The 12,188-nt window shown below is 43.7% G+C and overlaps 3 protein-coding genes across 5 annotated transcripts; 2 read left to right on the forward strand and 1 right to left on the reverse strand.

Moving 5' to 3' along the window:
• Positions 1-3,168: 3,168 nt before the first annotated feature.
• RB195_024119 (uncharacterized protein) lies at positions 3,169-3,513 on the forward strand (the record flags this gene model as incomplete). Its single annotated transcript, XM_064211786.1, has 1 exon — positions 3,169-3,513. One exon carries the CDS (start codon positions 3,169-3,171, stop codon positions 3,511-3,513), a length of 345 nt encoding a protein of 114 aa, XP_064067667.1.
• A 413-nt stretch (positions 3,514-3,926) lies between these two features.
• RB195_024120 (uncharacterized protein) lies at positions 3,927-4,835 on the forward strand (the record flags this gene model as incomplete). Of its 2 annotated transcripts, XM_064211788.1 has the most annotated exons (3): positions 3,927-4,027; positions 4,086-4,326; positions 4,629-4,835. In XM_064211788.1, the coding sequence occupies 3 exons, from the start codon at positions 3,927-3,929 to the stop codon at positions 4,833-4,835; spliced, it is 549 nt and encodes a 182-aa protein (XP_064067668.1). The 2 variants fall into 2 exon arrangements, with proteins under 2 accessions (XP_064067668.1, XP_064067669.1); XM_064211787.1 differs by lacking the exon at positions 4,629-4,835 and having other exon boundaries at positions 4,086-4,332.
• A 5,668-nt stretch (positions 4,836-10,503) lies between these two features.
• RB195_024121 (uncharacterized protein) lies at positions 10,504-11,843 on the reverse strand (the record flags this gene model as incomplete). Of its 2 annotated transcripts, XM_064211790.1 has the most annotated exons (6): positions 10,504-10,746; positions 10,797-10,898; positions 10,948-11,025; positions 11,081-11,279; positions 11,339-11,468; positions 11,528-11,540. In XM_064211790.1, the coding sequence occupies 6 exons, from the start codon at positions 11,538-11,540 to the stop codon at positions 10,504-10,506; spliced, it is 765 nt and encodes a 254-aa protein (XP_064067671.1). The 2 variants fall into 2 exon arrangements, with proteins under 2 accessions (XP_064067671.1, XP_064067670.1); XM_064211789.1 differs by lacking the exons at positions 10,948-11,025; positions 11,528-11,540 and adding an exon at positions 11,759-11,843 and having other exon boundaries at positions 10,797-10,912; positions 11,056-11,279.
• Between the last annotated feature and the right edge of the window lie 345 nt (positions 11,844-12,188).

Here is a 12,188-nt window from a genome sequence, read left to right on the forward strand (position 1 = left end):
TGAAAGCACTAAAAACCGCCGACCCACTGGTCAGATCTTTTCACGAAATCCTTCAAACAAAGATTCGATGCGCTATGTATCCCTCGCGGAAAGAGGAATAACTGGGCAACCTTTACACGGAGTCAATGTCAAGCGAACAAGGTGAGTTCGTTAGTGTTTACACTTTCAAACCCAATTCTTTTTCTTCTTCACTATTACTACACATACGATCAAATCAGATTCTCGCTGTTCGACGTGGTTGCCGCAAATCCACGGGTCGCTTCTAGTCGTCGAAAAAGCTCATACCGCAGCGACTTTAAATTATCTCTTGACAGTTCCAAGCGATCTTAAACATTACCTTACAACCACATTTACTTACAAGAGAGTACTTACACATCTGTGAGACTAAACGAGCTAAATTTTGTCTGTATGTTTCTCGACAATCAAGATTTATTCTTTGCCGAGCGAAGATGATTCTCCCTAGTGGTATCATTTCTGACATGTAAGAGGTAGATTTTCTGATGACTTGTGCAAGTCGGCTATTAAAATGTTGATCTTCCAGCTAAAGTGAGCCAATTCTTTAAACCGCAAGTACGAGCAATGAGTAGATTGCTGACAATGCAACAACCTAAATCGCGATTTTCGGTTGGATGTTCGTAGAACAAAAAGATAAAACAATAAGCATGATTTATGTTAATTGCTTGCTGGTGATCCCCACTGGATATAAAAATACAGCGTTCACTGAAAAGAAGGATGAACGACTGGAAGCAGTACTGGTAAACGCAGCATCAGTGAAGATTGCCCGTCTAAGTATCCACGTAACTAAGCAGTGATGTGTATCACATGATGACACCAAAGGGCAAAGTTCAGATGACGTGAACGGCTTCTCAAATAAAACCTGTAGCCCCTCTGCTTGCTAGAGCAAACCTCACTTTTCCAACAATAGTGTATAGTGAGAGCTTCTGTGTTCGAAGTTGAATACAACACGCAGCAGCGGAGAACGCGAATCTCGTTTACATTTTCTGCTTTCGCTTCGTTCTCCCGTGTCAGGGTGGTTTCGTGTTTGGGGCAACAATTTGCAAACAACAAGCCAAACAACGAGAATCACCTCTATCGCCTATACTCCCGTTGTTCATCGATTTGCTCGAGCGGACACCAGTAATACTTCCAATTGTCCCAATCGCGCGCAAGTGTTGCCCAGCGGCATCTCTTCTTCTTCTAGGGACTCGATGATCATCGCATTTTTCTTTGAAGGACCTCGTAAAGAGATCTGACGATCGTGTCCGCTTTCTTCCTGCGGTGCGTTTAATGTCGCGTGGTATCCAGTTGTTTACGGCTCTAGTCCACCTAATTTTACTTTCCTTGGAATATGCGGCAGCGTCTCTGATCTTGGATCGGTGACGTAGGAGTGGACTACGAATCCCTTAATTCACTTGCATAAAGCGAGTTACTCCTAACATCACCCTTTCAGTTCCGCGTTCTATGACACCGATCACATTTTCCTCCTGCTTGCGAAACTTTCACGTTTCCGAAGCGTAGGTCAAAGCAGGAAGAACGGTGGTGTTGAGTAGGTGAGATGTTCTTGGTCGTCTTCATTACATCCTCGATACTTTTGAATGCTCCCCAGGCTGCACGTTTCATTCTGCCCAGCTCGGAGGTCACGTCGTTCATCATGTTGATTTCTCAACCTAGATATGCAAAGCTGGAGCGTTCGAATATATTAGTTCCGATGAGCGTGAATGGGGCATCAGAAACCCATCCATTCCTCATAAACATTGTCTTGTCTAGGTTCAACTGAAAACCGATCTTTTTACTCTTCTCATCAAATCCGGACAGCATCCGTTCCGCCTGGTTGATACTTGGTGTTATAAGAAGGATCAACGGAACGTCGATGGTGTAAATGCCGGCCGTCAACCTTTACTCCCATTCCAATCCTCGCACCGCGTTCTCGAGAGTGGGACAGAATATTTTGGGTGAAATTGTGTCACCCTGACGAACCCCTCTCTTCACGTCGATTATGACATCATTGTAGAATGGGAAATTTTGGTCGTGAAGTTGCTATACAACTCACGAAGTACCTTTATGTATGGAGTAGGGACGCGTTGGTTGTCCAAGGCCGATATGACCGCCTAATTCTCAACTGTATCAAAGGCTTTCTTCAAATCAATGAAAGTGAGGCACAGCGGTATCTTGTACTCTCGCGATACTTCTATGAGTTTTGAAACCGTGTGTATGTGGTCAGTCGTACTGAACCTTTCCGAAACCCTGCTTGCTCACATGGCTGTCCTTCATCCAAGACTTTTTCAATCCTATTAAGGATCACTCTTGTGAAGAGCTTGAGGATGACAGACAGTAAGCAGATTGAGCGATAGTTGCCGATGTCTTGTGGGTCTCCCTTCTTATACAAAAGCACGGTCTTGCAGGTTTTCCATTGCTTAGGAACCTTGAATTCCGACAGATGACGAGTGAAGAGCCTCGCCAGTGTGCTGATGATGACTGGCGCTAGGTAATTCAGACTCTTTTCCATTACTTTTTTACATAAAAATTGAAAACCCTGAATCCAAGGAGTTGCCAACTGGCATTAAAGTATCTCCTCCACAACGGTTTACCGTCTCATAGCTGCGTGGAGGTAACTATGGGCGTCGAACAGCGATGCACAGCGGAGGTTCGTCCTCGGGCAGCATCTCCCAAGCTGGGAAGGAGTTCAACACATCCGACATTCTGACTTCTCGGAATTAGAAGCCTAGCTAAGATTCACCACCGTCTTAGCAAAATGTCGCAAAAAATGTGGTTCCCCGATCCATACAGGTTAAGCGATGACCTGTGGTGAAAGCTAAGCTCGTCGTGGCAGGGCTGTTTAGCTTGGGGAAAAGTCTTTTTGCCACTACAGCATATTCACTGCCTCAGTACCCTGCACACTGCGCCCTGCCGTCTCAGACGGCGGACGGTATGGCGACCGGTGAGAGGCGATCAAATCTCAGGTTGCTCAGGACGTTTTTGATTCTGGGCCAAGGCGACGCACGCACGACTCGCCATGGAGACTGTCTCAGACTGTGTACTTAAAACGCGAGAACAGTGTCCACAGACGCTGACCTGCATTCCCTTCTCGGGGCTGCAGAGTGTATCAAATTTCACGTGATTGCTCAGCAGGAGACCAAGCGCAGAAGGAGTGACGTACGACGTAGATGAATGACGTTGCACTCGCAATTTGCGGAGAATTTTCCGTCACGAAATGTAGGCGGTTTTGGTTTTGTTGTGCACCCATCTGTCGTCCATCTTGTCGATTCTTACGAGATCCTGTTACCTCATCTGGTCATTCTTTGCCTCCGCCCTCTGCACCAAAAGTCCGTCAGCATCATCAACTGCTACTCACCAACATCAGCAGTTGGTGAATCCGAATTGCACGCGTTTTACGAAGAGCTGGAGGAAGTGGTCCGCAACGAGAAGTCCTTCTTCAAATTCATCGTCGGGGATTTCAACGCAAAACTAGGAAAGGCTGCAGAAGAGAGTAGAGGATCGGAAGATTTGGACTAGGGAACCAGAATGAAAACGGCAATCATCTCGCCGGGCTGCTGTCCGCCGCTCGCCTCTTTCATGGGAATTCTCTTTTCATAAAGAAAGATCATCGTCGGTGGACATGGGAATCGCCCAATGGAGCGACTCATACTGAGATCGACCACATACTCACCAACCGGAGGTGCTGTCTACTTGAGGTCTCGGTGTATCATCCTTTTGCAGTGGTTCTGACCACCGTCTCCTTCTGCGAAAATACGACTTAGCCACATGATGGGAAAGAGCACCTGCTATCGGAACGAAGGGGAAAAGAAGTCGTCTACGACGATTGCGTACTCGAGAGCTCCTTGCTCCAAGGTGAATCGCACATCGAGGAGGACCCAAACGAAGTGCTGCTCAGAGGATTACAAGCCTGTGCTGAACCTCCCTCGAAAATGCGCCCGACAAACTTCGATCCAATTTCGAAGACCAGCAAGGAATTGTTGGAAAGAAGAAGGACTATGAGGCTTGATCCGAATACATCGCACATTGAGCAGTTAGTAGCAAACACTAGCTGCAAAAAAAGCGTTGCAGGAGGATCTTTCGAAATACAGGCAGAAGATTCTGGAAGCAGCACAAAGAAAAACGAATCTTAAGAAGTGTCGCAGGGATATCCGCGAATGTAATATTCCGCTAGCAGCCTTGCTGAGCGAAGACGAGACCCGCACGTCTTCTCGTCGTGATATGGAAGTCATTACGAAGAGGTTCTACTCGAACCTTTTCGGTTCATCAACTCCTGTGTCAACCCCGATCATCCCCACTGGTGAAGCTCCACCACGGATTCTCCCTTCACAAGTATGAGTCGCTATCAAGAGCATGAAACCTGGCACCGCCCCCGGACCTGACTTTATATCAGCAGACTTTGGATGGTGATCATCCACTTAATGTAATCTTAGCGGCGCACATGACGTCCTAACTTCAGAAAGAAAGGATCCCAGACCAGTGGAAGACTTCTTATCTCATTCTTATCCATAAGAAAGGTGATCAAAAGGGCCTTCGGAACTACCGTCCGATATGCTTGCTGAATGTGTTATACAAAGTGCTCACTAAGATCGTCCTCACGCTTTCAAAAGTTCAGTTGCTTGAACCACATCCAGACTGTGTCGAGGGTCATAGAGGTTTACCGGGAATACCGCCTGCCCTTTGTTCTAACCTTCGTCGACTGTGAGAAAGCCTTCGACAGCGTAGAAACGAGAGCAATACTGTCAGCGTTGGTCGATCAAGGTGGTGACTGGTCGTATGTGAAGATATTAGCCACTGCGATGCTGCTCGATGCAACGATACGATGCACACCTGCATTGTAATAGATAATGAAATCACTTTCTTGGGAAGAAAGGGCATAGCTGTTGATGGAAGATTCCTCTCGAACTTTCATTTTGCGGACGATATCGTTCTCTTTTCGAGCAGTACCATTGGAGCAGAAACTATGCTTAACGAATTGAACGAAGCAAGGAAGAGAGTAGGACTGCGAATAAACAGAAAGAAGACACAGTTCATGAAGAACGCCTAGTGCGAGGACGGAGGAGTACAACTTGAAGGCTCCCAAATCGTGGAAACGTCGTCATACGTATATTTTGGACGTTCTATGAAAACGAATTGAAGAAAGAACTGAATAGAAGGATGAGAGCAGCACGGGCAGCATTCGCAGCCGACAGGGAAGCTACGGATCAACTGACGGACCAAGATCTTCGTGCCCATCTGTTTGAATCGACAGTTCTTCCAGCGCTCTGTTACGCAGCGGTTTTCTGCATCTCTGCAGAATTATGAAGTTTCCTGAAATGAATCACAAGCTAATACGAATGTCCAATGTTCTGTCTAAGCCAATTTTTATGTTTTGTCTAAGCCGATTTTAGTAACATCTAATGTTTTGTCTAAGCTGAAACCGAATTTTACGAGTTTCTGACATGTATATATACCTTGCCGAAATCGTAATAAACGCGTTGGGAGCAAATCGTCAAAAACGGAGACGTGGGCAGACACCGTTGCCACGTCTGGGAAGCTATTTACTACCCACAGAGCCCTTGAGAGATGTCTTTTGAAGTCTAACCGGCGCACACAACACATGCCCGGTGTCTTGGCAGCTAGGGCTTAAGAGCAATGTTCCGTCTCCGCGATCCAACGGAATATATATCGAAAGCAAAGCATACATAGGCCGGTCACATTGTGAGAAGAATCGACGAAAGATGGATTAAAAGGACGCCAGAGTGGATCCCAAGAGATGCTAAACGCCCTCGAGGGAGACCGCCAGCGAGATTAGGTGACGTGTTCGCTACACGGATGGACCAGCTGAGAGTTGAGCTGGATACGGCTCAAGGACCTCGACAACGTCACTCACAAAACTTGAAAACATCTTGAATGACAATGGCGAGGGAACTAAACGAGTGGAAGAGATGCTGTGGCCTGCATGTCCGGTGAAGACGGGCCATCTAAGCATCTCAGTAAAGTATCTGTAAAATGTAGTACAGTATATATAAGGTATTTCCGAAAATGGTAAATTAGAATAAACATATAAACAACAAGATAAACAGCAGGAGTTTATAAAGGAAACATACCTTCTCCATGTGAGCAACTTAGCAATAAACTTGAATAAAGTGCGGTAATGAATGGGAAGTAAAAGATGTAAGGAACGACTCTGAAGAAACGAGAGAAGATAAAAATCTAAAGCCATGAAAAGAAAACAGCAGGAGCATACAAAAGAAACATACCTCTCTATAACTATAACTTAAAAAATGATAGGATTATATTGATCATTTGGAAGTCACTTTAAAGTAATGGTACGTGACTAACCGCCTTCACATTTGCTGTCTTTGCACATGAACCGGGTGTTGTATGTATGCGCAGATGTTGATTTTCGAAAGTGAAACTTGCATTCATAAGGCGTGCAGCGAGCGTATCTGAATGAACTATTTCTCGGGTAAAATGTAGTTGAAGTTGCTGGGGAAGGCACTGAATACTGCTTTAATCGACTTGTACTTCGACGCAAAAAATGTTACTAGAGCGCAAAGACCGTTCTTATTTGTCAAATGTGAATGTGAAGCCATATCTCTGGCCATTTTCAGTTTTGTTGAAAGTACTACATGATATGACTTAGCTATTCGCTTTCAGTAGGTGTTTTGGAGAGTTTGATGAAGTCAGTGCATTGGTAGTTCCAGCTCTATCTTTCGTTTTTCTATTAGTAGGTATAGTCTCCATATAATTGATCCTTTAGGACAAATGCTAAGGCTTTTAGGGCTCTGACGAACTTAGTTATTCATTTCCAGTAAGCCTATTTGAAGAGTTTGGTAAAGTTAGAGCAGTAATTGTTCCTGCTCTATCTTCTTTTTTTCTCTCTTACCAGCTCAAGCCTTAATTTCATGGTCTCGAAGACCAATGTTTAGTTTTTAGGGATCCGGCTAACTCAGATATTCACTTTCAGTGATGACTTTCCGACTGTTGAACTATCACCTTCCCAAATGCTTCTCAAATGAATGAATGGAGAGGACATTACAGTTAAGAATGGTCTTTGCGCCATAGTAACGTTTTTTTGCGGGCCGAAGTGCAAGTCGAAAGAACAGTGTTGAGTGAGCACTACTTCAGTTTGAGCTCTATATCTCTCATACTTGTGATGCTCAGTCTTTTTCTCAGTCCATGTAGATTCCAGGGTGTATCGAATATACGTAGTGGGTGCTTGTAGGTCTAGAGCTCTCGTATCTTTTTCTGAACATGCGAAGGGTAAAATGTGTCTGGGACGGGGGCACTTAGTGGCGCCTTATTTCTAGAAGTGAATAATTAATTTAATCGGGGCCCTGAGACGTAAGCATTTGTCTTAGAGGATCTATGACATGTAGGCTAAAGTTACTGAGAGAAAAAGTTAGATTGAACGTCCAGAAATGGGGGCGCCACTCAGTTTATTTTTTTTTTCAGAGCAGCCTCGGCACAAGCGTCTACTGCCTGCTATTCTCAATTGTGAGGACATGTAAAGTTTTGTTCTCGCTTCATTTTCTGTCGTTCCTTCAATGTCGTTCTTCTCAACAGTCTAGCTTCACTTTTGGTACGCTATTGCTCCTTTTCAAATTTATTGCTTCGTTGTTTATTGTAAATAGATGTGTTTCTTCTTCAAAATCCCGTTCTTTTCTCTTTACAACAGCTTCTATCGTCTCTTCAGATTCGTTCTTTACGTAAATGTAGCTTTACTTTCTATACATTACTACTCTTTATTCAAGTTTATTTCCATAAATGTGATAGTCGGAGCCGGTGCTCCGACCCCTTTCACTTTTGAACGGTTGGGGAAAGGACCTCCTTCACTTTTAAAGGGTTGGCGAAATTACCCCCTTCACTTTTGAACGCCTATCGAAAGGACCTCCCTCACTTGGGCAGCACCCCATGAACCCCCTTCACCTGAGGGTCGGGCTTCTCCCTATCGCACCTATGTTTATTTCTACGTTGCCTGTGTTTAAGAGGTATTTAAGAGGTTCTTGTGTAGCGCGATTGAGTACCAGCGTAGCAGTGAGAATCTGAATAAAGGACAACAACGTATGAACTACGAACAGCGACTACAATGACGTGAAGAGCGACTCTGAAGAAACAACGGAAACTGAAAAGCACACATGAAGAGAAAACAACATGAGTTTATAGAAGAAAAATACCTTCTCCATGTGAGCAACTTAGCTACTCTGAAGAGACGACAGAAGCTGAAATGCATACGTAAGGAGAAAAGAACGGGAGTTTGCAGAAGAAACACGTCTCTTTAATATAAGCAGCGCATAAGTTTGAAAAGGAGCAGTAGCATACCAAAAGTGAAGCTAGACTGTTAAGAAAAACGACAATGAAGAAACGACAGAAAATGAGGCAAGCACAAAACTTTACATGTCCTCACAATTGCGAATAGTAAGCAGAAGCCTGCGGCGAGGCTGCTCTGCTGACCCGCCGCGGAAGCAAAGTCTGTAATGTGTTCAGTGGTGTGTTTTAGTGGCTTGTGCGCGTCGCGGCACGCTGGCCCACTGCCACTTCTGCCGAATCGGGGCCCTTCACAAACGTGAAGGCCTTTAGTGTTAAAAGGTACTCGTAGCTATTCAGCCGGAGGTAAATAGGTGAAAGTGATAACTTCCACCTTCGATGCACCTGTTTCATTGCCTATTCTAGGTTTAAATGTCTGCTAACTAAGTTAAGTTATTTCTAGGTATATATGTTCTATGTTGTGGCTTCTCTCTCATATAAGTAGTCTTTATTTCTTGACATGTGGTAGCATGGAGTTGTTTTTGGCAAGAACGTTAACGATTCGTGGCTTCTACAACTCACGGCTTGCACAACCCTATCTGTTAACACATTCTTTATGTAGTTGAAAATTGGGTTTCTTTTACGAGTTGTAGCCATATGTCCCACACATTTCCAATTATGCTTATCCCTTCCCTTTAGAGACTGCATTCCACCTTACTCTCCTTTTTCGTTGTGGAAATCATTCCATTTCTCCTCTGAATTGCCCAGTGTTGCTTTTCAAATAGTCGCTTTCAATTATTGACTAGTCGAAGGTACGGTTTTCGGAGAGAATACTGCTTTGCTGGGATAGTGATTTGGAACCGTTCGAAGTAATGATTTCGCGAAACTCATAGTGATTTTTGTGTATTACAACGCTTCGTCAACCTCCATCTATTTTCACTCCATCTGTTTTGCCTTATACTTTATTTTGGGTATTATAAGAGTGTCAACTTGCTAAATGCATGGTTATCGCTATTGAAGGTCTCTTTATTTCGGAGTCGCGCAATTCAAAGTTCTATCTTCGGCAATTCAATAATTAAAAGCGATTATTTGAAAATTAATTCAGCGCAGTTTAAAGGGGAAATAGAATGATTTCAGCAACGAAGAAGGAGAGTAAGGAGGAATGCAATCTCTAAAGGGGAGAAATATCATCAGTGGAAACGAGTGGCAATCGTTTGGCAACAATTCCTAAAAGAAACCCAATTTTCAACTACATAAAGAACGCGTTAACAGAGAGGATTGTGCCAGCCGTGAGTTGTAAAAGCCACGAATCATTAACGTTCCTGCCAAAAACAACTCCATACTATCACATGTCAAGAAATAAAGACTACTTAAATGAGGGAGAAGTCACAACATAGAACATATATATCTAGAAATAACTTACCTTAGTTAGCAGACATTTAAACCTAGAATAGGCAATGAAACAGGTGCATCGAAGGTGGAAGTTATCATTTTCACCTACTTACCTCAGGTCGAATAGCTACGAGTGCCTTTTAACACTAAAGGCCCTCACGCTTGTGAAGGGCCCCCGATTTGGAAGAAGTGGCAGCGGGCCAGCGTGCCGCAAAGCAACCGCCCGCGCAGCCGTCCAAGTAGATTTAGATGAGACCTCCCTTCCTTCTACTGTCATTTGCAGCGGAAGTGTATCGCGTCAAATATGTTGTGGTGTGTGTAGCCTACACATACAGCAAGGCACCTACGACGTTTGTATGTTGTTTAGCCGTCGTTGCTGCGTCGCTGATCGCTGTGCGGAGGTACCCCAATGATTGGCATTGATCGCAACAGAAACTGCCGTATCCCGATGGATTATAGGAAGCGACTGTGGCGCAAGTGGATGGCGTGGAATATAATGTCATGTGTGCAGCTACACAGGTTGCGCACGGACTTACGACATGATAAAATAATATTTTCTGATTTTTATTCCTATCTCTTTCATATTTTCCTCTTCTTGTCAGGTGAGTATTAGTTCTCTACATTTCTCCCGCTCATTTGTTAATTCCATTGTTTTTCTTCTTCTTTACTTTTCTTTTCACATCCCCCGCTGTACCTTCTGCCATCCTTTGTTGTCGCATATATATGATCGTGCGAACCATTGAATTTTCTGGAGGGGAAGCCTCAAGGCCTAGGCTTTCTTAGCACGTCATACTCATAAATAATTCCTATTTATTCAGTTTGTACACATTTAACTTTAATCAACAGAACTGTCACATTAAATAAATGGAGCTACATTTTGTCATGCTACACATCACTTCTCCGCAACTCTGCTCCGTCACGAGGGCACACGTTGTTGCTGATACAGTCAGTATGCATCCACTCTTCGCATGTTGGACATTGAATCCAACAAATTCGATGGTTTGTGCTACCAGTGATAGGCTGCATCCGAAGGCATACAGCACACGCGTCCCTCTCGTCCTGCGCACAGTCTGGAATGTCCAGGACTGGCTTTCGCTTAGCCTCTTCTGCTTTGCGTAAGTGGGCACGCTAAAGAAATATTTTAGAGAATCTTTTCTTACATATGATTAGTTTCAGACCTTATGTAGTTTCCTTATCGGAGTCAGCGCTTGAGGGCAGCCGACCGAAGGTACGTCATGACGGCGAGCAAGGCGAGTAGTGTCTCCATTCCTTCCAACATTCTCTGCCAACAAGCCTAACCTCTCTTAGTTCGTCCATTTGCTGCAGCACCTGCTCTATCTCCATTCCAGTGCCTTCCGTTGGTTCTTTCATCACTTTAAGCATACTTTCACGAGCTGATGCATACATCTAAACGTATATTTTTGGTTCATGACGAACATATGCGTAAATTAACTATAAGAACCATTTCCATCCTTTGGAACATATCTTTGTGGCGGTCCTCTACATCTGTCGAACTTCTTGCGACCGACTCGTTTTCCACATCATCTTCCACCACTACTTCCATCATCTCTTCGTCTCCGTCGCTGCTGTACTGTCCATTATTCTCGTTTTCAACTTCTCCATCAAATACAGAGGAAATTCGTCTCGCTGCGAACGGCGTCCTAACGACGTAGAAAGTCAGATCAAAAGTTTACGAAGACTAATAGGCTGCTAGATTTACCTGACGTTGTGTACATCAGAGCTGCATGAACATGCACACAGCTTATTCCACTTTTCACATCCATAGGACAGGTGCAAGCAAACGCATAAGGGCATGCACCGCACCCTTCTCTTCGGCAATGATTGTTGAACTGGAAACAATTACCGACATGTAACCTTTAAACATTGAAGTTTGTTCTCAAAACCGTACTTCCTTGTCGCATGGACAATAGTATTCTTCCACGTGATATGAGTTACCGTTCTCTTTCACTTCTCAGGTTCCAGGACCAACAACAGTGACAAGTTGCTGCTATCCACAAAATGTTTATTTTCCTGTTCTCAATAGTTACATTGAAATCATCCATCTAATAGATTACAGAAGGTGGTTTTAAAAAATTTGTTGATCATTCTCATACTACATTTACTTCCATCTTTTGCTTACTAAGCATTTCTTTCGGCACAACTAGCTCACTGATGTTGGCATCCAATGTCTGAAGCAGCGCTAAGAATGCCTCATAGGCAAGCATTCTACTTAAAAGTGTATCTTAATTATAACAGAAGTGTCGCCACAAATACACCGGTCGTTTTGATTTTACGTATAGAACAAATGTAATCATTTTAAGCTTTACTCAAGAAATGACAAGTACAAACAACTATCAGAATATTTAACATGCGCTCTGTATTAACATTATATATACAAATAAGAATTTGACAAAACATTGATCTAAATAGATTTTTTTTTCCCAGCTACATAAGGAGACATTGCACCACAACATTTATTTATCATAAGCGTCCTTATATAGCTACTTCAAAGCCATTTCTGAAATCTCCACGGATAGCGATAAATGTGAAGTTGATCGTGTGAGGTCAAA

This window comes from Necator americanus, chromosome X (genome assembly GCF_031761385.1).
Source record: "Necator americanus strain Aroian chromosome X, whole genome shotgun sequence".
Lineage (NCBI taxonomy): Eukaryota > Metazoa > Nematoda > Chromadorea > Rhabditida > Ancylostomatidae > Necator > Necator americanus.